This window comes from Homarus americanus, unplaced genomic scaffold (assembly GCF_018991925.1).
Source record: "Homarus americanus isolate GMGI-L3 unplaced genomic scaffold, GMGI_Hamer_2.0 scaffold53233, whole genome shotgun sequence".
NCBI classification, from domain to species: domain Eukaryota; kingdom Metazoa; phylum Arthropoda; class Malacostraca; order Decapoda; family Nephropidae; genus Homarus; species Homarus americanus.
Window position 1 is genome coordinate 4,753,517 of NW_024751660.1, and position 27,500 is coordinate 4,781,016.

At 42.2% G+C, this 27,500-nt stretch overlaps 1 protein-coding gene across 2 annotated transcripts in view; it reads left to right on the plus strand.

Moving 5' to 3' along the window:
- LOC121854687 (sodium-dependent neutral amino acid transporter B(0)AT3-like) overlaps positions 1–24,891 on the plus strand; it is a gene marked incomplete at its 5' end in the record, with an annotated part of 57,895 nt that extends 33,004 nt beyond the window's left edge. For both annotated transcript variants that reach the window (XM_042349390.1, XM_042349391.1), the window contains 13 exon segments: positions 3,391–3,506; positions 3,799–3,906; positions 4,652–4,735; positions 5,020–5,181; positions 7,691–7,801; positions 12,896–13,097; positions 14,761–14,942; positions 15,371–15,572; positions 15,702–15,861; positions 16,206–16,326; positions 18,162–18,304; positions 18,952–19,042; positions 20,166–24,891. In XM_042349390.1, coding sequence (XP_042205324.1) covers positions 3,391–3,506; positions 3,799–3,906; positions 4,652–4,735; positions 5,020–5,181; positions 7,691–7,801; positions 12,896–13,097; positions 14,761–14,942; positions 15,371–15,572; positions 15,702–15,861; positions 16,206–16,326; positions 18,162–18,304; positions 18,952–19,042; positions 20,166–20,261 — 1,778 coding nt within the window.
- Positions 24,892–27,500: the final 2,609 nt, after the last annotated feature.

A 27,500-nucleotide genomic window follows, 5' to 3' on the forward strand; every position in this document is an offset into this window, starting at 1 on the left:
TAACCCTCTATGATAATAAATACTTGAAGAGGAGGAGGAGGAGGAGGAGGAGGAGGAGGAGGAGGGGAAGAAGAAGAAGAATTATGATGATGATGATGATGAAGGAGGAACTATTACGGGCGTTCCTCATAAAGTTGCTCCATAATCACACTGACTGGTCAAAACAGTGCTAAGCCACAAGGACCTCCTAGAGTCAACCATCTCACACAAAATGAATAGAATTATAGCCCATATTGACGGTCACTCTTGAAGCAGTTTACAATGTACAGTTGCGGACATATGTGAAGCTTAGATCACTTAAAGAATAGCCACCCCAGCCTTAGGTTAGGTTAAGTTAGTGTTAGGTTAGGTTAGTGTTGGGTTAGGTTAGTGTTGGGTTAGGTTAGTTTTATTATGGTCTATATTAATAAAAGTTCCTAAATTAAATATTCACCCTAAGTAAAAGTATGTTAGTTTGTATTTAACTTGGTGACTGACTGTACTAAGTTAATGTTTAAAATGGGGAAGACAAAATTACACTGAGACTCTCCCTTAACAAGACACTGAGGGAGGTAATTTTAACGTAAGAATCTGTAAAAGTGGAAAATAAATGGAGATTTATTTATTTTTATTATTTCACTGTGTCAAGACGACACCTGTAATTACTGAAACTGTATTATTCCATCACTATAAACAGAGAGAGAGAGAGAGAGAGAATGAGAGAGAGAGAGAGAGAGAGAGAGAGAGAACCACTGCCAAATCAGGTTGCCCTAAGGGATTCATCCTGACATAAAATTCCCCCAAACACAAAATTTCCCCCACGAGAGCCACTTTCCTCCGCCACCCGTCTCTCCCATGTTTGTTGAGGCGGCGACCTTAGTTGTTACCCCAGGCAGGGTGGAGGGCGACCCCAGTTATTGGCAGGGTGGAGGGCGACCCCAGTTATTGGCAGGGTGGAGGGCGACCCCAGTTATTGGCAGGGTGGAGGGCGACCCCAGTTATTGGCAGGGTGGAGGGCGACCCCAGTTATTGGCAGGTGGAGGGGCAGCCCAGTTGTGGCAGGTGGAGGGCGACCCCAGTTATTGGCAGGGTGGAGGGCGACCCCAGTTATTGGCAGGGTGGAGGGCGACCCCAGTTATTGGCAGGGTGGAGGGTGATCCTAAATTACAGCAAAATCTCTGTAATTCTGCTTCCTAGCTGGTGTCAAGTGAACGTAACTAGTTAATACAGTGTCTTAATGTAATTCTATATCTTAACTTCTATTAACTGGTAACTTAGTGTACAAATTCTGATAAACCGACGAACAAAACGATAATTTAATCCCCAGTACCAGATGTTGAGACAGTCAGCAGAAACACCGTGAAGGTTCTCCCCTCACGTCCCCAGAAGACAGAGCTCTGGGAACTTCGATTACTCGGTGTCTACGGCGGCGAGCAAGGCAGGGTAGAGCTTTAGCGGTCGGTCGATACTGGGTTGTGACGCTCCCACACCTCGAGAGAGCGACGGTGTATGACAACCAACTGCTTCCCGGGTGTGTGTGTGTGTGTGTCTGTGTGTGTTTGTTTGTGTGTGTATAATCACCTTAATAACAACAACAACTTACCGTGGATTTAAGCCGCACGTGAAAAGTTTAATGACTTGGTGGGAGAGAGAGGAACAATTTTTTTGGCTGGTGTGATGGGAACTTATTTTTCATTAATCCCTTTATGGTAGGAACTATATAGAGTCATGTGAGGATTAGTCATATATAACAACAACATGTATACATAACGTCCTAGCCACCCCCCAACCCCCCCTTCACTATACTGTAAGTCTGGTCATTACTTAGTGCGAGAGAGGACTGGACCAACACAAAGCAGACGAAAAAAAGTTGATACCTATAATATAACAACAAATACCTCTTTAGTTCCCCCCATCTATTTTATTTCTCCCCTTCCCATCTCCATTTCCTTCCCCTCCCCCCTCCCTTTCTTAATACTTTAGATCAAGTCGGTATTACGGCGTGAGAGGACTAAACAAACACGAGGCAGATTCGGAAATATTCTCCCTGAAAAGAAGCGCCTCGCGAGAATCATGCCTGAGATTCGTGCTTGATTATGGTAAATACTTCGCCTCGGTGCTTCCATTATAACGCCTGTCTCAAGATGTCCCTCTGTCTGGTACGTCGGGGTGATGGTGTCTGTGTGGGTGATGACACCTCTGGGGTGGTTATAGTGGGTGATGGAGCCTCTGGGGTGGTTATAGTGGGTGATGGAGCCTCTGGGGTGGTTATAGTGGGTGATGGAGCCTCTGGGGTGGTTATAGTGGGTGATGGAGCCTCTGGGGTGGTTATAGTGGGTGATGGAGCCTCTGGGGTGGTTATAGTAGTGGGTGGTTATAGTGATGAAGCCTCTGGGGTGGTATAGTGGGTGATGGAGCCTCTGGGGTGGTTATAGTGGGTGATGGAGCCTCTGGGGTGGTTATAGTGGGTGATGGAGCCTCTGGGGTGGTTATAGTGGGTGATGGAGCCTCTGGGGTGGTTATAGTGGGTGATGGAGCCTCTGGGGTGGTTATAGTGGGTGATGGAGCCTCTGGGGTGGTTATAGTGGGTGATGGAGCCTCTGGGGTGGTTATTGACGGAGAGACACAGTAAGGGGGAGTGGCTGAGACACTCGGGGGTGGAGGACCTCATACGCCCGCCAGTACTGACCAGTCACTGGGTACGGCTGGCAGACGTCTCAACACCGCCAGCCATCCCAGACTGTTGTGCTAAAGGCCATCTCACACCGACCGCTGCGCTACACACTCGCGCTACGTGTCTATGAATTGATGCAATGGTTTCCAAGTTAGGTTACTCACTCCGGCGTGTGGCGTACGTATCTTCGCTGTCGGTGTGAGACGGTTCAATTTATTATTAAGACTGGGCTGTACACCTCACCCTCCACCTCCGGGTCGGATGCATATCAACAGTTTTGAAGAACTGAAATATGGTAGGGAGGTGCGGGTAGTTCACTATCTGTCGTCGCTCAACCCGGAATAAGGCGGGTAACTCAACTAGTGTTTATATACGAGTGATGGTAACAGCCTTGTGTCATCATCAGAGCAGGTGTCATGTCCTTTACCTCTACAGACGAATGCCCTTTAGCTTATTTAATTTAATCACATTTATGTTAAACATCATTATGACAAGCCTCTTTGGGGCCGGCAGTCAGCCTGGCAGACATCACTGAACTGAGATCTTCTGCTTGAGGGAGTTTATTCATACACGTCTCATTATATCCACTGCCAGGCGTGCGACCATCCTCAGTACTGCAGCTGTAACCAATACTCCATCACTCTGTTGTAGCTATACGTATATCTGACTATTGGTTTATATCTTTATCTCTGTATCTATCATTCTAAGCTAATGAACCATGTCTCCCCTCCCCCCAGGAGCCTTCCTGTTCCCCTACTTGATCATGCTGGCGGTGGAGGGCATCCCCGTGTTCTACCTGGAGTTAGCAGTGGGACAGCGACTCAGAAAAGGTGCCATTGGTGTATGGAATCAGGTATGTGTTCGTTGACATTCTAAAGTGGTACTCACACACACTTAACACGCCCTCAGCATTATGTGAACAATGCTTAATGTTAGTTTGACCGGATCACCTGAAGATCAGCCCCACCCAGCTTATTTCACCTGAACACTAATCTAACGACCACAACTATTATCACCACAATAACGACCACAATCATAATCACCATAATCACTACCAAACTGACAACCAACACGACCATTGCCAACACCACAACCACCAGACTAACTCCCACCACCATCACACTGACGACCTCCTAACCTTGCAGGTGTCGCCGTACTGTGGAGGAATCGGTGTGGCCTCAGCCTTCGTATCCTTCAACGTGGCTCTCTACTATAACACGATCATCGCCTGGTGTCTCTACTACCTCGCCGGGGTACGTACCACACACACACACAAGCATTAACTACAACAACTTTCACTCCTAGATCTATTCATAGTTCAATCAGTCAACTTTCTACCAGGGAGTGAGCAGAAAGGGTCAGCCAACTCTATCCTAACTTTCTACAACTCCCAGGGGACAATGCCTCCCTCTATCACACAAGGACATCTCCCCTCCCCCCCCGGCCCCAGTAATCACTCGTGGAGGGGGTGTTGTGAAGGGTGGATGGGGTGTGAAGGTGGGGTGTGGAGGGGTATGGAAGGGAGGGTGGAAGAGGTGTGGAGGGGAGGGTGGAAGAGGTGTGGATCGCTGGTAGGAAGTGTCAATTAACCTCGTGTTTTTCTTTCCTTTCATAATAAGTATTGAGAGCAATTGAACGGTGCTTAATAACCCTGGTAGTTGAAGCACCTAAGACTAAGACCTAGTGAACGGTGCTTAATAACCCTGGTAGTTGAAGCACCTAAAACTAAGGGATTCGAGGGAAGGATTCGGGGGTGAGGGAGGAGAGGGGGGGAGGGGGGTGGGGTTATAGTGTTCTATCCTTTTCCATAACCTAACCTAACCCTCACTGTGATGTAATATATTTTTGAGGATGAGATAAAATGTGCTGCCTCGTCATTCACCCTCCCTTGTTATTCATGATAATTACCTTCATTAATGAGGATTTTTACACAGTTATTCATCTTGCTCTTGTAGGATACCATAAGACTAATGAAGGATCTCTCTCTTTCCCTTACAGAGCTTCAGGAGTCCGTTGCCCTGGTCAGAATGTCCCAAGGAATACTACGCTAACGGATCCTACAGGATTGTGAGAGAGTGTGCGGTGAGTCCTATGGTGGTCACGTCACTGGCAGGGAAGGATGCCAAGGACTCTGAAGTAGATAATTATAGGGATTTTGGGGGAGGAATTTTAGGGAGGTTTTAGGGGAATTTGAGTAACTTAAGAATTTTTTAGGGATTCTTATATACCTCCCTACCACAGAGTACCAATAAAATCTTTAATATAACTATAAAAAATCCCCAGATACTCCCCACCAACATTAAAAAATTCCCCCATCCATAAAAAATTCCCCCACCCACGTTACTAATGGCGTCTCACCCCTACAGAAAAGCAGTCCCACCGAGTACTTCTGGTATAGAGAGACATTGGAGATCTCACAGGACATTAGCCATCCCGAGAGATTCAACTGGAAGATCGCAGTGTGTCTCCTCGTGGCGTGGTTTCTGACTTACCTCTGCATGGCCAAGGGTATTGCATCTTCCGGAAAGGTAATATAGGATAGGATGTTGGTAATGATCACAAGATGGTTAGGTGTGGGTTGATGGATGGATGACAGGATGTGGGTGGATGATCAGGTATGGAATTGATGTAAGGATATTGGTGACGGATGATAGGATAATTAATAGCACTTTACTCTGCCCCCCAACTAGTACACGATACAGTTACTAGCACCTCACTCTGGTACAATATAAACATGCAATCCTTCATAAATTCTTCAGTATATTTTCTCTCGCCTGACTTTGATGTTTAATTAACTTAGACAAGACTGTTGATCGATAAGCGTCAGTAAGGTGTGTTGTCGCGTCAAAGTTGTCACGGCAGGTAATTAGGACCGAGAGTAAACACGAATCTTGTCTCATACCTTTACCTGTGTGATGTCATGGTACCTACACTACACCCCTTTACCTGTGTGATGTCATGGTACCTACACTACACCCCTTTACCTGTGTGATGTCATGGTACCTACACAACACCCCTTTACCTGTGTGATGTCATGGTACCTACACTACACCCCTTTACCTGTGTACCTTACCTGCCTTTCTGTACTGTTAGGTGAGGTGAGGTTTGTTTTATTCTTGTTTTCGTGTGATAGAATTTGCTCTCTCTCTCTCTCTCTCTCTCTCTCTCTCTCTCTCTCTCTCTGTATGACACCCAGTATCCTGTGCCATCTGACACATTATGACATCCAACTACTCATACAAATTCTTATGACACCCAACTTCCTATGTAGTACCTTAACTTGCATGACACATCCTTATGACATCAGACACTTAATATTGTGTCACTTAGTAGTCCCTCATGCACCAAATCGGTTGTGTTATTAACTAAAACTATTGTGACGGAAGATAATTACTGCCTTAATGATTCACGTGACGCCAGGTGTGTGTGAGTGGTGTTTACTGTGCTAAAGATCTCACAGATAAGCCCCTCCAATCATATCACTGGTTGACTACCAAGGACACCATGATTGGTTAGGAGCAGTGCAGGTGAGTTCAAATAGGAAGCCTTCAAATACAACGTCCCCAGCCAATCACCGTACGTTTAGAAGTCACCCAGGGATGTGATTGGCGGCCTTAGATACTCGTGGTTTGTCTAAGATAACTATAGTAACTTTTTTTTTGTAAATTCCTATATGATTTTTAATTTGATTCACTTTAAATCCACAAGTTTTACCATATCGTGTATATAATAGTTCGTGTTAATATAAAGATGTTGGTGACGTGAGATTAAAGTTTATGAATTTGTAAACTATATTTCTTACAAAAATTTCTACTTAATGTAAAGTTTTCCTCAGTCTGTGTTGGGTTACCAGAGACCCCGTGAGCTTGGCGGCTTCTGCACGGTCTCCTTTGTCAAGCATTTTCCTCCTCTTTACCCCACCTCAAGTGACCTCTTCTTTTACTTAATATTTTACCTCCAAAATGTCTTACACTCTTGTTATATTTTCCTTCTAAATCAAAAGTTGTCCTCATGAAATTTTCCTTCCTTTCTCGCTACTACAGTTACGTGAAGACACTGACGAAATATTTCCTAATGATTTCTCTAACTCCCCTGACATTATAACCCAACCATACCCACGTCTTAGGGTAGGTAACCACAGCCCACTACCACCCAAAAGATGGTATTACTCTCCTCATTAACTCTTCCTGTCTCCCAGTTGTTAATTCATTCGTTTATTCAAGTTTTTGTCTTCCCTCTGTTCGCCCCTCCCACGTGATATTAGATAATGTTATGGCACTATATGACGGTGTGTGGTGGTAGTAGTGGTGATGGTGGCGTGTGGTAATAGTGGTGGTGATGTGTGGTGGTGATGGTGGTGGTGGTGGTAACGGTAGTAGTGGTGATGGTGGTAATAGGGTGGTGGTGATGGTGGTGATGGTGGTGTTGATGGTAACGGTAGTAGTGATGGTGGTGACAGGGGTGGTGAGTATTGCCAGCCAAGGTTATAAAGGGTGAAGTCCTTCTCTGTCATCTGCCTGAGAGAGGTGGGGGGGGGGGGGAGGGGGGGGCGTTGAAGGAGAGGGTAGAGTGGGGGAGAATTGAGAAAGAAGGTCAGAAGGAGGGAGCGAGGGAGGAGGAATGGGAGAGGAGAGATGGAGGGGAGGGGGAGGAGGGAGGGAGAAATATCAAACAGGAAGTAAAAGGAGGCTGAGAGGTTCTCCATGCCGACCCTAACAATGAGACTATCTACTTCATTTATTGTCATTTTTCCTTATTTATTCTTTTATCTCCTTTTCCTCTTCCCTATTCAGTCCTTCCCTTGAGTATGATTTTCTCCTCCCCACAATCCTACAAATTATTTCCCTGTACCCTGATATTTTCCCTATTTACCCACAACTTTATTCCCCTAACTTCCAAATTTCTCCTTGTAGCATCGGCATTTTCTCCCTAAATCCAATTTTTTTCCCTAAACCCAAACATTTTCTCCCTAAACCCAAACATTTTCTCCCTACACCACAATAATCTCCCCCGTTAACCCGTGTTACTCCCCCACAGGTGGTGTACGTGACGGCGCCTTTCCCCTACCTAGTACTCGTCATCTTCTTCGTTAGAGGAATTACCCTGCCAGGGATGGAGGATGGACTCAAGCACCTCTTTACACCTGATGTAAGTATATGAGTGTATATCTAGTTCACACACACACACACACACACACACACGCACACACACACACACACACACACGGTAGATGGGAGTCGGCACTGAAGGAAAGGTCGAACATAATTTATTTACAGTGACCTTTTCCTCAGCTCTCCCTCGGGTATACGCGCCGTGAATATCAGCGGTGGATGGCGGGGGTGTTGGAGGCGTCAATGGTATATCTGGCCGCTTGGACTGGGGTTTAAAGAGCTACCTGGTGGCTTCTTACGAATAGGAGCATATGTTGAGAGCTGCCTGAAGGTGTGTGGGTGTGTTGAGAGCTGCCTGAAGGTGTGTGGGTATGTTGAGAGCTGCCTGAAGGTGTGTGGGTGTGTTGAGAGCTGCCTGAAGGTGTGTAGGTGTGTTGAGAGCTGCCTGAAGGTGTGTAGGGTGCGTTGAGAGCTGCCCTGAAGGTGTGTTGCTGTGTTGAGGGAAGCTGCCTGAAGGTGTGTAGGTGTGTTGAGAGCTGCCTGAAGGTGTGTGGGTGTGTTGAGAGCTGCCTGAAGGTGTGTGGGTGTGTTGAGAGCTGCCTGAAGGTGTGTGGGTGTGTTGAGAGCTGCCTGAAGGTGTGTGGGTGTGTTGAGAGCTGCCTGAAGGTGTGTGGGTGTGTTGAGAGCTGCCTGAAGGTGTGTGGGTGTGTTGAGAGCTGCCTGAAGGTGTATTGGTTAGATTACTGTTCAATGAGGTTAGGGCAAATCAGGTTCCACTAGGTTTGGTTAAATTAGGTTTTAATACACGGTCTAAATATCACCAAAAACAAACGTAAAATAACAAGTGGCAGCCAGACAGGAGGAAGGCGGCGGGAGTGTTACGTAATTAGTATTCTGGCAGCGTCTCACACCAGGCTATAGAAAGTTTCAATCTCTTTTTGAGTGAGGTGGAGACGGCGGCTGACTGCTGGGTCATTATGAGATGTTATGAGGGAAGGGAGAGGGAGGAAGGAGGGAGGGAAAGGAGGGAGGGAAGGAAAGGAGGGAGGGATTGGGGGAGTGTTGTGATGGAGAGAATGGAGGAGGAGGGTTTGGGTATATGTCGTGAAGGGGAGAGAGGGAGGGGAGGGAGGAGGGAGGGAGAGGTGGTTGTGAAGGAGAGAGGGAGGTGAGGGAGAGGGAGTGGTTGTGAGGAAGAAAGTTGTTTATCTAAGCAGTCATGGGTCACTATGGGCAGCACCTAAACTATCATGGGTCACTATGGGCAGCATCTAAACTATCATGGGTCACTATGGGCAGCACCTAAACTATCATGGGTCACTATGGGCAGCACCTAAATAATAATGGGTCACTATGGGCAGCACCTAAATAATCATGGTCTAATGGGCAGCATCTAAATATCATGGGTCACTATGGGCAGCACCTAAGCAATCATGGGTCACTATGGGCAGCACCTAAACTATCATGGGTCACTGTGAACGCACCTAAACTATCAAGGGGCACTATGGGCAGCACCTAAACTATCATGGGTCACTATGGGCAGCACCTAAACTATCATGGGTCACTATGGGCAGCACCTAAACTATCATGGGTCACTATGGGCAGCACCTAAGCAATCATGGGTCACTATGGGCAACACCTAAACTATCATGGGTCACTGTAAGGGGCACCTAATCTATCATGGGTCACTGTGAGCGGCTCCTAAAGTATCATGGGTCACTATGGGCAGCACCTAAACTATCATGGGTCACTATGAGCGGCACCTAAACTATCATGGGTCACTGAGCGGCACCTAAAGTATCATGGGTCACTATGGGCAGCCCTGAACCCTTGTATGATTAAAAAAAAATTAATGAGGGGAGCCTAAGTGAGCCGTCCCTATGGTCTTCATTACACAGCTCTGACGACTTAAGGGGATCCCTCAGTGGTAGAGACTCTGTGACCTGGATAAGGGGGACAAGTGGTGACCCTGACCACTTAAGGGAGCAGTAATGCTTGTTAAGAGGTGGAGGGAGGTAAGGAGGGGAAGGTGAAAGGGAAGGAAGTGAGGAGGAGGAGGAGGAGGAGGAGAAGAAGAAGAAGAAGAAGAAGAGGAGGAGGAGGAGGATGTGAATATAACAAAAACATGATCAACACCTGGAACTAAACTTTCTCCCCAAACCAAAACAAAAGAGGGTCAATAATCAACGATATAAGAATCGATAGTGCAAAATGGAACAAAGAAAAGAGAGAGAGAGAGAGAGAGAGAGAGAGAATATGGATTTGTGGTCGCGGGTAGACGATGAATTAAAGTCGGAGTGTTGTTCAGGGCTTCCAGTGTCGGGCGGTACACAATATCGCCTCGTCTACGCACCTTCCTTCCCGCCTCGACTTTCAAACAGTTTCTCACGTCACCAACAACATAAAATAATTCCTTTATGTTTATATTTAGTTTTATTAATATTTACATACATATGGTGGAGTGTTGTAAGATATTGGTAATACCTTAGTTAATTTACAAACAATCAAGGCGAGGATGTCACTATTGAAGACGATGGGAATATTTAGTTAGTTGACAGTAACCACAGTCATTATGGCAGATGTTATTGGTGTTGATTTAAGTTACGCTCGTTTACACACAATGGAGGTCTGTTCCTTGTTTTGTGAGAGAGAGAGAGAGAGAGAGAGAGAGAGAGAGAGGTATACTGTTTAGTTATACATCTCAATTAATTAATCAACAATCAAAAGTAAAGATATAACACACACACACACACACACACACACACACACACACACACAAAACAAGCATCAAGCCCCACACAAAACACACCTGAGGCCTCAGTCAACAGGTAAAAAAGAAAGTCCCTGTGAACATTACCGCCACAAAACAGAGTAATTAAGAAATTGCCGCGAGCAAAGTGAGTCAGCGACCAACTCCCGACCTCACTTTCCGGACAGTTAAGTTCCCCATCTAGCCAGAATTCCCGTTTTCTTTGTCAACTTCCCCGGGGCTACCAAGTGCGGGGGCGGCTGTATCGATCAAGGAGTTAGGTGTGTGTGTGTGTGTGTGTGTGTATTTACTTTTATTTGAGAGAAAGAGAGAGAGGATCACCCATTCTTGACCAAGTGAGGGGATATGTGTGTGTGTGTGTGTGTGTGTTTACCTCATCCCTCCTCACACCACCTCATCCCTCACACACGCGGCGCCTCACTCTCTGCAGATAAACACAAAGATGGAAGGATAAAGGAAGTGAGAGGAACGTGACGATAAACACATCCAATCGGGCATTATCTGTTTACATGTCTCCCTCTGTACACCTCCTCCCTCATTACTTCTCTCTGCTCACGTCAATTCACATTTATTCTACATTCGCATTCTAAGCAAATCTTCAATGAACTCAAGTTAAAACTTTTGGATATTTTTTAAATCGCAAATTATGAATTTTAAATGAGTTGTTCGGTAGTTGAGGCAGCGGTACAAGTCATTACGTTCACCAGTCTGGTCTCTGTAAACAATGATTATGATACAGTCTCACCCAAAAGTTCATCAACCCTCCCAGCCAGCTGTTGCTCCACTGCCTGCTTCAGATGTTTGAGACTGTCTCAGTACCAACCAGAACATGAAACCGATATGAATGAATCTAAAGGTTCGAAGTAACAGACTTAAGTTCATACATCTGAAGCAGGCAGTGGAGCAATAGCTGGCTGGGAGGGTTAACTAACTTTTGGGTGAGACTGAACAGTTACTCATACACGTTCATGGGGGTCTGTATGTGTGTGGCTGAATCCAATCCCCACACCTTTCTGGCTGACGAGTCTCTAGGCACATGCCCACGCTCACACACACGCACAATACAGTACACGGTGAGAATGTTGAACTATGTGTGTTCAATTAAGTCGGGTTTGATAGGAATATTTTTTCATGCAAATATTGTGTTATGTCATATAATGTTTACACGTTTGTATGACAGCATATGAGGGTTAAATCTGTCATGGACAATGTGACCAGATAATATCACTTTGAATGTATTGCTATAGACCTACTCCAATACTTTCTTTCAATCCCGTGAAGGTTTCTTACTTGTTCCCCAGTAGACTGTTGTCTTGGCCCCGGGACGGTTCCATTACGACTTCGGACAATTGCTCACTGTTTCGAGTTGATCTACTTTGAATATATTATTACCCAATATTCAGAATGGGTTTACGTTGGATATATGTATAGAGTAATAAATGAAGAAGTTTAGTATGTTATACCACGTTAATGATAGACGGCCACTTTCCGAGGTGAACTAACGGTTTAACATGTTATTCATGAGGGACATACGAAGCAAATTTACGAACAGAATGTAATGAGCCACGACCTAATCACACACAGGCAGATTAGGGAACATTCAGTCCAAAAATATTAAGAAGTAAACTTAATATTTACTAAACTAGTTCATATAACTCACCGTGTGGCGGCGCTGGTGTGTCGACCCCGATGATGACGTCATAGACTTGTAACCACACCAGCTGACAGCTCTTAAGACACAACTGGACACTGATTATTAAATGAATATCACTATTTGTACCACTTAGCTAAATTAACGTAGTAATAATGACATAAAGTATTAGTGTGTATGTAAATAAACATATATATGTGCAGAGTATAAGTTGGGTAAAGAGCAACCCGTATGTCAGAATTCCAACCACAAGGCACACCCACACCCACAGCCACAGGACACAGTCGACACTGTGTTTTGTTGACTGATGACACGTGGACTACTGGCTGCCCCCACTTTCTAACGATTAATTATTTTTTGTTACTGAGTTTACTTATCCTTCCTTCTATAAATAGAAAAGAACTGATTCAAAATATTTTTATAAATATATGTGGTGTGTATATCATGTCAAATATACCGTAGGCGGTAGATAATGGTCAACATATTAAATAAATACTGAGATGCAACCAATACATCTTCTGAAAGTTACATATCAGCTGGTCACCACATTACGATAAATTGTTTCTTCTCAACGACCAAACGTAACATATACACCTTTAACCTAGCATATATATTATATATGTTGTGTCACTTATTGAACACGCTGTTATATATAAATAATGTTTATAGAGGGTTAAGGTCCGGTGTATAATAAGTTCTTATACCCACAGTGGGGGAAGATCCTGGACCCGACGGTGTGGCTGGAGGCGGGGACGCAGATCTTCTTCTCGCTGGGTCTCGCCTTCGGGGGTCTTATAGCCTTCTCCTCCTACAACCCGATACACAACAACTGCTTCCGCGACGCCGTGGTGTGTGGCATCATCAACTGCTGTACTGCCATCTTCGCCGCCGTCGTTGTCTTCTCCGTGCTAGGTCAGGAATAGGGAGAAGAGAATGAAAGATAGAATGTAGAAAATAACGAGAAGAAAAATAAAAGCGGGAGAGGAATGAATGAGGGAATGGAAGGGAATTTACCGTTGATTGCAAGATGTGTGCTCAAAATCTGACTTGCTGATCCTGGAACTCGAGAAATAATTTTTCATAGAGAATACCTGATAACTAGGCTTACGGGATCACTTGGCTTAACCCACCCACCTCCAGGTAGCGTTGACAGATTATCCCGTGACCAATGAATCAAAGATAACATTAGGAAAACGTTCACACAATATTATAGAACGAGTCGACTCCTACACCGAGTGGAGAACAAATGATCTGTTTTGGTTTCGCCTCTCTTACATCGTTGACTGTAAACTTTATATGGAATTGGCTAATGGACTTATATAATACTAACTTGAACTATGTACTTATTTGGTTGTAGATACCTTGGTTCCTGCATAGATACCATCTAAATCTGGTTCTATTTCCTTGCATTGAAAGAACCTAATACTGTTTTAGTTTTTGCTTTGTAACCTTTGTAAAATTTTGTAATTGTCGTGTTCTCACTAAAAACAATGACGAAGTTTAAATAAATATTGAATTAAATGTAAAGATAGAAATAAACGCGTGAATATAAGGTACAAATTAAGAAATAAACACAGATAACACAATACTTTAATGGGAAGCAAAAAATAGTTCTTCAAATAACACAGTTTACCCTATAGTCACATGTTTTCTATGAATAGGTTGGTAGGAAGGGTAACTCAAGCATTCCTTTACTTATCACATTTATTTGACTTATAAATAGCTCAAAGATACTAAGGATTGCTGCGATATAATTATGAAGTTGTCTGTATCTTTATGGTAAACATGAATATCACATAGCTAGTCAACAGTCAAGGGAAGAATGAGCAGACAGATAAACAGAGACAGATAAGACAGATAAGACAGATAAGACAGACAAACAGAGAGACGCAACTATAGCCTTAACAATGTCTCCCATTCTCTCTAGTTGCAGATGTTTCTCGTGTTAAAAATCAATACTCCTCAAAATGCAGTGGGTCAAAGATTAATTTATTATGAACCATTAAATCATCTTCCTCTTCATTTTAGACTTCAAGTGTACAGTACTTCACCTTTTTTTTTGTAGTGGTTCAGTAGGTCAGTCTTTTTCATACATGTGTCCCAGGGAGCCGAGCCATTATCCAAGGTTTAGAAATTCATTACTCAAGGGTCCCAGTCCTCCTTAGATAACATTTCTGTAAGCTTCGAGGTAAAAAAAAGTGTATAAGCGATTGGGTAGACCTGAAGATTAGACAACCAAGCTTATTTCATCGGATGATTAGACACCTCAGCTTATTTCACCGGATTATTAGACATCCAAGCTTATTTCTTCATGTTATCTCAATTGCTTGTTATAGTTCAGAAAATTTCAAATACAACATACAAATTCAAGACTCACCTACCAAACCCAATACTATATCCAACAGGGTTCAAGGCTCACATTAAGACTATATCCAACAGGGTTCAAGGCTCACATTAAGACTATGTTCAACAGGGTTCAAGGCTCACATTAAGACTATATCCAACAGGGTTCAAGGCTCACATTAAGACTATATCCAACAGGGTTCAAGGCTCACATTAAGACTATATCCAACAGGGTTCAAGGCTCACATAACCTACGAACAGTGCATCAAGGAGAGAGACTCAATCAGGATGGAGGTGTTAAACTTGACAGATGGTTTAGCAATAGCTCCAGGAGAGATGATCAGCATCGATGGACACACGGAGATACCCATGCCTACTCTACCCAAGTGTGACCTACAAGAGACCCTCAAAAACGTCAGTATCTACTTTTGTAAATTAATTATTTTACTTATACTTGTTTGTCTATGTTAATTACTTATTTGTGCAGGACCCTCAAGAGTGTCATTATCTTACTTATGATAATTATTTATCTTACTTATATATTAACGTATTTCCTCGTATACTAATTTGCTTAATCACGTACTTACTTATTTTGGTACTTATTTATCGAGGAGATTTTGTTTTATACCTTAACTTTACCTAAGTAGGAGACATTATCCCATCATATAGGAGATACGCTATCCCCCATCACCGAGGATATAACTGTCCTCCATCACCTAGGAGATACACTGTCCCTCATTACCTAGGAGATACACTGTCCCTCATTACCTAGAAGATACACTGTCCTCCATCACCTAGGAGATATTTATGTTTAATGTCACCCTTATCTTTGCCCCTCTCAGTCTGCCTCTGGGACGGGCCTGGCTTTCATTGTGTTCACTGAGGCCATCAACCAGTTCCCCTGGGCACCCTTCTGGTCAGTGCTCTTCTTCCTCATGTTATTTACTCTTGGGATCGACTCTGAATTCGGCACCTTGGAAGGAGTCATTACCTCTATCGTCGACCTTAAAGTCTTCCCGAACGTTAGGAAGGAGATCTTGACAGGTGAGTGAGTGAGTGAGTGAGTGAGTTATAATTAGCCTTTTGGGCCGGAAATGTATAGGGTTAGGTTAGATAAAGATTAATCACCTTAGTATATTTCACCTGCTGACTGGTCCTCCCCCTCTCTAACAGCCATCATTTGCTGTGTGTGTTGCGCTATCAGTATGGTGTTCGCGCATGGTGCTGGTAACTACGTCTTTATCCTGTTCGACGACTTCTCTGGTAACATTCCCCTTCTCATCGTCGCCTTCTTTGAGTGCATCTCTGTCTCCTACGTCTACGGCCTTAGAAAGTAAGTGCGTTTTCCTAGTCAGCCTTTTCCTTGACTATGTTACCGTTCAATTAGTACACTTAGCTGCTGTAGTTTCCTTGCTGTCTTTTCTCACCGCCAGTTTGGTAGTTTCTCTCTTCACAACCCTCCACTCGTCAGACCCAGATTGTCCCTGTCTTGTATTGCACTGACAGTTAATCACCGCGAGCTAAATCGGCCGCCATGACCTTTTCTATAGCCACAACACATACACAGTCTCACCTTAACCCATAATACACACACCGCTACCCAACACAAGAGGTAGATATGCTTAATGACCACAACCTATGACCTATGACATCACTAATCGCTCCCTTTGTCCTCAGGTTCAGTGATGACATTGAGTTGATGATCGGCAGCAGACCAAACAGCTTCTTCCTGTTGTGTTGGAAATATATCTCCCCTGCTGTTATGCTGACCATCCTTGGCTCATCCATCATCAAACAGGTCAGGTCATAAGGGAGGAAAAATTAGGTAAGGTCACATGGGAGTCTCGTCATAAGGTGGGACAGGTGAAGTCAAGTCACATGGGGAAAGAGGTTAGATCAGGTTATGTGAGGTCATAAGGGAGGACAGGTGCGGTCAGCTCATAAAGGAGGATAGGTGAGGTCAGGTCACATGGGAGAAGTTACGTCAGGTTATGTGAAGTCATAACGAAGGACAGGTGAGGTCAAGTCAAAGGAGATATTCTAAACTGAATAGGAAACAACAAGCCAGCATTAATGGCACTAAATCAGATTGCGGTAACGTCACTGGTGGAGTACCTCAAGGCTCAGTACTTGGCCCAATACTATTTATCACATATGTAAATGACACAGATAAAGGCATGGAAAGTAACAGAAGAAATGTTGCTGACGACACTAAAATAGGGCGTGTAATTAAATCTGACAATGATTCAGCAAAACTACCAATCTATTTAACTAAAATTAAAGTAGTCGACTATACAGACCTATTCCATCCTAAATAAATTGCCCTTCTACCCTCTCATGAATAGGAAGTTTATATATTACTCCTATGGTTAAATTTGTCCTGCCAAAGGTTAATTATATTTAAATTGATTCAGTATTCAATTAATTTTATTTCCTAATTGATTTCACACTTCAAATTATCCCTGACACAGGTTGCTACCCCGCTTCCTTTTTTAATCGTCCTATCAGTATGTAATATTTTGTAACCTGTAATTTGGTGTACGACAGGTAACTCACGTTAGTTCCATTTTTCGGTGAATGCTTTTATAGCGATTTTTCATACTTCTGCTGCTCACGCACGTTATAAACATGTAAGGTCGTTGTGATCTGAGTCTTCTCCCAGTCGTGTTTTGGTTTTAACTCTCCGACTAATTTAACTTGTCGTCACCCCTACCAAGATTTGTCCTGTAATCTTTCGTTTTGTCTCCCCTCGCCCACTGCAGTCTCCTCGATCCCTGTACTCACATGCTCCCTAGCAGTTTAAGGACTTCGATATCTTTTGAAATGTCCTCTCGAGAGACCCAACCAGGGATGCCACCCCGGTCCCTAGATAAATGCATCCTAGCATAAAGATTCCTTCTTCCATAGAAGTTGTCCCAGTTGTCAATGAAAGGGACTGATTTTGACTTGCGATATCTGTCAAGACGGCCGTTGACATCAACTGCCCTTGACAACCATTCACCGCCAACTCTCCTTCTTGGCAGGACACCACATATTATAAGGATCCTTCCCTTTGCCCTAATAAATTCAATAGCTGTGTTGAACTTATCAAGGAGCTCCTCACTCCTACACCGGCCTCCTGCACTGAGGCAGATAATGGGTTTGTTCCCAGTACCTGACAAGATATTATCCATCCTGTCAACTATATCACCAACCACAGCTCCTGGTAAACACTCTTTCAGCCTCCTATTTCTGTCTTTATTACAGAAGCACGATCCAGTTGTGAATCACTAACAATTAAGATTTTTCTTACCCTTTGTATCAGCCTTGTCCTTAACTGTAATCTTACCACCTGTTTCATCCTCCAGAAGACTAAAGAGTTTATACACTTATATGTTTTCTTGGCCAAATTTACCACCAGTCTTGTCGCCCCTCTCTTCACTACCTCCCGCTGGTCTGTGTCGTGGTCATCCTCACACCTTCCTCCTTCATCCTCTTGTCGCCCCTCTCTTCACTACCTCCCGCTGGTCTGTGTCGTGGTCATCCTCACACCTTCCTCCTTCAACCTAGCAATCACTGTCTTCAACCACCCTAGCTATTTATATACGACCTAATATATCTCTAAGGTGCTCATCAGTTCTTAATGGCTCTCAGGTGATGAACGGATCGAGCTACATGGCGTGGGATGCTAATGCCGGCGTGGTGAAGTTAGAACAGTGGCCATCGTGGGCGTGGGGGGTGGTGGCCGTCTTGGTGTTAATATCAGCTCTCTGGATCCCTGGCATAGCTCTTACCAGGTAATGTATTGGAGGGGAGAACAGGTGTGTGGGGAGTACAGGTGTGTGGGGAGTACAGGTGTGTAGGGAGTACAGATGTGTGGGGAGTATAGATGTGTGGGGAGTATAGGTGAGTGGGGAAGAACAGGTGTGTAAGGAGTACAGATATGTGGCAAGAACAGACGTAAGGAGAACAAGTCTGGGACGTACAGGTGTGTGGGAAGTACAGGTGTGTGGGAAGTACAGGTGTGTGTGTGGAAGAACAGGTGTGTGGGAAGAACAGGTATTTGGGGAGAACAGGTGTTTAGGGGATACAGGTATGTTGGGAGTACAGGATTGTAGAGAGTATAGGTGTGTGGGTGAGTCATGGGTAAGGAAGGTGTGGGTAAAGAAGGCATGGTTAAGGAAGGCGTGGGTAAGGAAGGCGTGGGTAAGGGGGCGTGGGTAAGGAAGGCATGGGTAGTAAGGAAGGCATGGGTAGGAAGGTGTGGGGGGTAAGGAAGGTAAGGCGGCGCATGGGTAAGGAAGGCGTGGGTAAGGGGGCGTGGGTAAGGAAGGCGTGGGTAAGGGGGCGTGGGTAAGGAAGGCGTGGGTAAGGAAGGCATGGTTAAGGAAGGCTTGGGTAAGGGAGATAACGAAGGCGTGGCTGACGAAGGCGTGTGTTACAGGTTGTGTGGCTTCCATGTGATCCAGGACGAAGAGCCAGCGTGGTTCCCTGCCGAGGAGCTGAGAGAGTTCCACACAGTCGTCCCCCATAAGGTAAGTCTACGCTCTCTAATAAGACTTTCAGAGGCTCATATAGACTTTTAGAGGCTTTAAAAGATTCACAGAGGCTTTCAGAGAGTCACAGAGCCTCTCAGACATTCTTCCTAAGACTCACAAAGCCTCTCGAACTCTACGCACTTGGTTCCTCTTACTAAGCTGGAGCCCATGTACCTCCTCCTACTTCACTCAGAGACTCTTTGCTCCTCTTACTAACACCTAACCTAACCTAACCTAACCTAATCTAACCTAACCTAACCTAATCTAACCTAACCTAACCTAACCTAACCTAACCTAACCTAACCTAACCTAACCTAACCTAACCTAACCTAACCTAACCTAAACTCCCAGGTACCTCAGGGTGTTTAATCGTTTGGTGATCCGTTTCATTTTGGACTTCCATTTATTAATAAGTCAGGTGTCTAACAGGTAAACGTGACCTTGGAAACTCTATAAACGCTGTGAGAAAAATTTTTTAATTCATATATTATACCAAAATTTCTTTACACGGACATTGTTTTCATCATAACAACAAAACAACAACAACAACAACAACAACATAACAAAACAAAGGGCCAATCTATGTTACTATCCAATATAACTTTAAAATAGATTCCCATAACAACAACAACAACAACAATACTACTACTACTACTACTACTAATAATAATAATAATAATACTACTACTAAAATAATAATAATAAATCAACTACACCTTTAACTCACCTCAAAAGTTTCTTCAATAAGGTCAAGTACAAAGATCCGATAAACGCATCTCATTAGATCTATCAATTCCTCTTTACACGGTTGGTCTAAGCCCCTCAGTCAGTCTAATGAACTATGGCAGAAAGACGATTGTTCTGTGTGGTCTTCAGCTTAACCTTACAGTGTGACTCAAGTAAAGGGAGCGAGCATAAACACCTGTGCTGCCACCTGTTCTTATTTACCATTAAAATACATATATAAAATGTAATTACTCTCAGCTGGGGTACAAACTTAACACTGTGGTTTATTCTACTGATGAAAGATATTATAAATTTATATTAATCTCTCCATGAAAACCCTATAAAAATCCTTACTCTAGATGGGATTACTCACATGTTGTTTTCCTCTCTTCAGGTGACAGCCGTGGAGAGGAAATTATTCTGCATTAAAGAGGACGGGAGTGAGGGCCTCTGCTGTCCCATCGGCGGACCACCCAAGGAGAACGTCTAAGAATAAGAGAAAAAAAAAATATGTTGTGTTAATTGAAAGGGTAAATATATATATATATACTGGATTGATTAGAAAACACGGAGTGATAAGTTGCCTGTGTGTAGAGGAGTGTTAGTACGTAGAGACAGCAACAGAGACTCGTGGTTGTGGAGTAGAAACCAATGTTCACCTGACGAGATAATTATACGGTAACAAGCCTCTTCATTGTCTGTTAAGAAGTATTTTGCATAATATCTGATCGAGGCTTTTTGCTTGGTACCTTTTTTTAGCTTGAAATACCCAAATTTTATTGTTGTCTTATCAGTTGCTATCATAGGTGCCTCTAACACCCCCGCTATACTCCCTTAACGACGCCACTTAATGATGTTGTCCCTAAGAGTATCTGATACCTCATACAGATATAAACAGGAGGACTTCACTAGCCAAAATCCCATTCTGGTCTTTGCACTTGTAGTAATAACAACAAATTAAATTCAAACGTGTGGAAAAAATACCTTGTGAGTTGTGTTGAGTGAAGAGCCGGGAGGTTATGTGACCCAAGTGAGAACTATACGTGTGTTCAGCCTCATAATAGCGGCTGTCATTAGGCTGCTGTTAACAGACTCATCATGAGGGCTGTTGATGTGTACAGTAATAGTCAGGAGATTCTCGGTGTCAGTTTCGTCACCAGCAACATGTAAATAAACAGTGTGGGCAACACCAGTGAGCAGCATGGTGGGTTGTGTCGGCTCTACAATATGGAGATTGTTATATTTAATGAAGAATCTACAAACAGCTTGAGTTAAGATCCATAACTAATCAATTTTAAGACAAACTGAATCATATTAAGATTTGATTAACGGTAATACGCCAGTGGTGTGAGGCGGCGGTTGAGTGGAGACAGAGCCTAGCTTCTGTCCTAAGAATTATTGGTTCGATCTACGGGCACTTCCACTTCACCCAGCTGTAAATGGGTACCTAACTTTACAGTCTGGGAACTGAAGGTGGTCGAGTGCAGTGCTGAACACACTGCCTCCTTGTGTACCAAGGCCCATGTACCCGGGAACCGCCACAGATTCCTGTTGAATATACTGTAAGACTAACCATTGTTTTCAGTATTTGTATTCAGTACTGTACTTACGACAGGTGTAGAACATGTTCACCAAAGTCGAGCACATATTATATCCCCTGACGCTCTAATGAGAGACCAAAATACCACGAAATAATAATAATAATAATAATAATAGACAGCCAAACCACCACTCAAAAAACATACTTTTTTATTATCAACACCAATGAAGATCTTTTGGAGGACAATCACCTTAACAAGTTTTAGTAAGATCCTTAAACTCCTTCAAGAAGAATCACTCCGCCCACCTGACAGAGTAGGCGAGGGGGGGGGGGGGTCTGTTTGTTGTTATAAGTCCCATCAGTTATAAGTAAGATTGTTTACTGGAGCCGCCATGACACCACTATGGTACTGGTGATGCAGGCGGACACGTGGAGTGGGAAGGGGGACAGAAAATGCAAGGGCTATATAAAAAGGGAAAGAACATAGAGAGGATTAGGACACAAAGTGGGAGGGACACATAAAATGGGAGGGAAATAGAACACGAGATGGGAGGGAGGGAGGGAGGGAGGGGGGAAGGGAAGACTCTGTGGATCAACAAACGCTTGCTCAATTTACCGAAGGACTTGCAGGCTTATGGGTGTTCTCTTGTGAACCCTCAGCGGCGGCCTCCCTCGCGTGTCGCCCTTGAGACAAACACTCACTCGAGGACGAAGCTTCTCGCAACACAGATAAATCCCTGAGTTAAGAAGTGCCTCTTATTGCTTGTTTGATTGTTATTCATAACAGTTAATTACAGCTGGTTGCCAAACTATGTTGAAAAAAAACAAATAAATAAATAAATAAATACTGTTTGTTACACGATTTAAGATGGATTTTTCTCTGAGTGTTTCATAAATGTTTATTGATGAACATATAGCCATGTATAGCTATAGAGTGAAGTATATGTATACATGGTGGTGGGTGTCCTAGAACTAGTCAGCTATAATACTGTTAATGGTTTTGATTAGAGCTGACACATCAGGCGGAGAAGTTAGCTAAGTCTACTCAGGTAACATAAAACATAAATATATATATATATATATATATATATATATATATATATATATATATATATATATATATATATATATATATATATTTCTTACTTTAATTAATTAATTTTCATGTATATGTGAAAAACTCCTACAGTAACTAATAAGACTGAGTCAGGTTTACCTTCACTACATAGCTACAGGTGTTAAAGGCATCTGTTGTTTGTTATTATTCACGTCAACACTTTGAGTAACATCAGCTGATCGTGAGTGTGTGTGCTGCTGCCTGAGGAAGGTGACGTCACTAACTCCTGGGCGTGATGGGTCAGCCAGTAGGTCTGCAATAATGTAACTTATAAGACATCACTGTCAGTATGCAAATTGTTTGTGCATTATTTTAGCTCGCGGTGTCCGACAGTTGTGTGTGGCTCCGTGAATGGTTGCAATAGCGAATTTCTTGGAGGGTGACACTCCCAGAAAAAAAAAAACTAAAAAAAAATGTCCTAGTACATGTTAATGAAGTGTAATGTCCTAGTCTCTCCCTGTATCATTGTTGGGCAGATCTGATGACAGCAATTTTGATATGGTCTTGAAGATTATCGTTTACTTCTTTTCTGTTCTTTGGTATTTTAATTCCCGTATGATAACTATTTATTGTTAGACGGTTTACAGTTCTGTACATTACGTGAAACTGATCTTGACTTGTATCTATATAAACATGAAAACAAAAGAATTTCCAAGTGCTTGTGCCTTTCGATAAGCACATCTTCTCCCGTCTAGTTAAGTGTGCTGATCTGAAGGAGTGGAAGGAACTAAGTCACAGGAGACTTTAGCCAATACAAAGCTTTCTATTTTGTAGGTAAGAGAGAGAGAGACGGAAAAAGAGAGTGAGAGATCGAGAAGGAGGAAGATATAGAGAGATGAAGAGAAAGAAAGAGAATGAAAGTCTCCAGATGGTTGAGGAGGAGGAGAACTGAGCCACAGAGATCGAGGCTACACGGTTGACCGCCTCTGAGACACTGACACTTGGTTGGTGGCCGAGGTGGAAGGTCCGCCTCAATAAGAAGTAAAGCTGCTCGACAAAGAGTGTGGTACACTCCTGGGCTGCCGCGTTATGACCACATGAAAACTGCGATACAAAATTTGACAACCTGTGATATATTTTTTGGGCCGAGATTTTTTCTATTAATTATTTTTTTAAATGCAAAATCACGTTCTTCCATGATACTCCCATAAATCTTCCACAGAGTTAAGCATGTGACGTTAACTACACTGCGATATCTTGCTGTTGCTTCAGGCCTCCAAGATCCACGTACACGGGGACTCTTACGGCGAATATTTCTCGTAAGATATAAAAATGCATTTAACTCCTTAACTTAAAACATTAACATGACGTCTATAGTTTAGCATCAAGGTCACACAAAGACTAACATAACTAGATACCTTTACTTAACACCAGACAACACCAAGGAACAAAGTCTTTGGAAACATTTGTCAAACACTCATTTTGACCTGATGCTAACTGAACGGATCTAGTTAAGGTAGGATTTTAGAATCATTTGGATACTATGCTTTGTCGTTAGTTCTGTGTTTTAACGTAAGTCAATCAGTTCGGTACATTTTTAGATCTTGAGGGACGAGAAATATTTGTGGCAGGGGCCTCTAAGGACCCGGGTCTTGTTCACTATACACGGCTAAAAGGTAAATCACGAATCCGCTTTTGTTTTTTCTTTGAGTGAAGCAAGAAGATCCCAGATAACAACCTTATACACGATTTGACTCAGATAAATATTAAAAAAAAGTTTCTTCATTGAGTTGTAATTCACACACATCTATCTATCTATATATATATACATACATATATATATATTCATTTATTTACTTATAAGTAGGGTCACGCGTTAGGTATAGATGCTTTGATAGGTTGAACTGCACTTTGGGGTTCTATGCATATTTCTTTACTCTCTATGTATATGCAGCTTCACCAATAAAGAAATTATGTAAATAAATGTTAAGAATGTATGAGTGAAGCAGATGAAGCAAGGTTTACCCCTCCTCTTTTACATTGCATTTTGTTGGTTTGTCACTGTGAGTTCATAAGACATCTTGGTATGCTGAAGTATTTGCCATATAACAAAATATTATACAATTTGTCACATGTTATTTTTCTCGTGAATTTATTTCTTGAAGATTGTTGCTAAGGATTTACGTGAAGTATTGAAAGTCTAAGTGGTAAAGAATTGTCGAAACTAAATGTTTTAAAGGAGTCATGTTTGGTGCTTCAAGACTGACATGGGACTGTTCTTGTAGCCTGTGTGTGTGTGTGTGTGTGTGTGTGTGTTTTGTGTTGTGTCGTGTTGTGTGTGTGTGTGTGTGTGTGTGTGTGTAAAGAAGACGCGTCAGACAGACACACACACACAGGCTACAACAACAGTTTCGTCTCATCATGGAAGTTCTCACAGGATCCTTCAAGACAAGTAGCCAACTCCTTCAATAACGGTTCCAGTTAGATTTGTGATTACTGACACTAATAAACCTTCCGACGGTATGCCTTTTTATTTCATCTCCTACTTTGCACATCGCTTATTAATATACTTTAATTATTGTATTCTTCTATCTACGTATATATATGTTAAGTGATATCATACCTTATTGTCCATCGTTGTGTTATGTTTTTTGCATTATCGTTTTCGTGTTTCTCCTTTCTTCTTTCTCTTCCTTCTCTTCTTCTTTATTTTCCAGTCTTCGTCAATTTGTTTTTCCTTCACTCAATCATCTTGTTGCTTATTTATTTATCTCCTTCTCGTTTCATTTGTGTTTATATTTTAACCGCGTCTGTGTTATCATAAGTTTCTTAATTTTGACCTTTTTATTAATCTACATATCCTTTATTGAGTATTATTCCCATCTTCTTCTTATACTCACACTGATCTCACCATCCACTGTTGTTTTGATACCAACGTCGTTCTTGAATGTGGTGCGTCAAATCCGTCTCACTGTCTTCCAAGGGGTGAATCTCAAATGAAGATGTTAAATTGTTAAATATTCATAAGGTTTATTTCTTATTAAATGAGGAACTTTGTTAAATTGTGTTTTTTCAAGATTTTTAATGTTTTTTTTCGTTTTTTGCTTTTTTTGGTTGTTTGTCGTCATCATTCTTCCTCTCAATATTCCTTTTCTTTACCTCTCTATTATCGTTGTTACTCTTATTTTCTATGACAATTAAAAGCAAACCCAACTGGAAGAAATAATATGATAAAGCTAACAATGATAATAATAATAACAAACAATAATAATGGTAATATTTTTAACAACAATAATAAAAGTCATTCGTAATAAGTAATTTCCCCTTCAGCTGCCATTAAGAAAACTCCTCCTTTACAATATTTTTTACACCACCAAACAAAACTACTACGAATTAATTTTTTTTCATGTTTGTGTTTTGTTTACATAAAAGTAATGTGATCCACAAGACGTAAAAGAGATTATTGGATTTTATTTTTTGCATCAACGAACTTTAGATTTTTTTTTACTTAATATAATGTTTGTTAATTAGTTGTCATAATACTGCAGTATCTATGAGAGTCTCCCTCTTAACATACACACTCGTACCCTTACACACACATACTGTACACACACACATACACACACACACACACACCCTCCACACACACGTAGATAAAACACCTCCACAATACAAGCAACACAGACCTAACACGAACCCTTAACATCTCAGAGACAGTGTTGACGGTACTACATATCATTACAACCTGAAATGAATCGTTTACTGACCTGAAGAGTCTAGCCAGCAGACCTAAGATGATTTAATTTGTTCTGAAGACAAATGAGGTTTAAGTTACTCCATTGTATTAAATATGGTTCACTAACCCCTTGAGTCCGGGAGGGTTAAACCATCGTCCTCAAAGAGTTAAACCATCGTCCTCAAAGAGTTAAACCATCGTCCTCAAAGGGTTAAGTGGTTATACTAGATACATAGTTAAGGCTAATGATGAACCTTTAAGCAGTTAGAAGGGTAGTTTACATTTCTCTATTTTGCAGTTACTTTGTTAACTCCTTGAGTACCATGGTAGTTTACTGAGTACAATGTCCTTGTATTTAATGGATTGAGATATCGTACTCAGCGGATTAGGTTATTACACTAATGGAATTTATTCATATACCCAAATCAAATCTAATCTACGAGGCATATTAACCTAATCAGAGACACTGTGGAAAAGATTGGCCAATCCCTTTATTATCAGGAACAGTTTTTTTCAACTTTCACTCCTGACTTTCAATACTTTTTTATAAATGAAACAAATCCTTTTATTATATATTATTCACAGCGACTATATATTAACTTTATGATATTATTTATGGATAGGAATATATTTTGATATTAGTATTTTTAATTGTTTCTTTATTTATCTTTCTATTTGTCTTTATTATCGTCTATTTTCTTTTTTTAATTATTCTTTGTGTTTTTTCATGTATTACCAAGTTTTTTATTGTCATCGCTCTTACCGGATCCTGTGACATACATATATACATACATACATACATACATACATACATACATACACACACACAGGAGATCGTGGATGTGCTTATGATGGCGATCTCAAAGGTGAATGTTACGCCAGGCACTAAACCTCAACTTAGCTTTTTCAAGTATCCCAAAAATTTAAAATCTTACTAAAGAGAAAGTGAGAGATTTTCTATGTGTGTGAGAGAAGCTTTCGAGGTGAGAGACTTTCTAGGTGAGAGAATTTCTAAGTGAGGGTAAATATAGGTGTATGGCTTCTATGTGGGCGGCTTCTAGGTGGGTGGGCGGCTTCTAGATGGGTGGCTTCTAGATGGGCGGCTTCTAGGTGGGCGGCTTCTAGGTGGGCGACTTCTAGGTGGGCGGCTTCTAAATGGGCAGCTTCTAGGTGGGTGGGAGGCTTCTAGATGGGTGGCTTCTAGATGGGCGGCTTCTAGATGGGCGGCTTCTAGATAACTGTACAATATCCTTTTGTCGTTTGTGACTCACTTATTCAGTTGGTGTACTAATGACATCATGTGTACACTCCATAAAAGAAAGAAAATATTCAATGAAAACAAGAACCAAATATATATACTCTAGAATGTTGTATAGTTGATGTATAAAATATATGA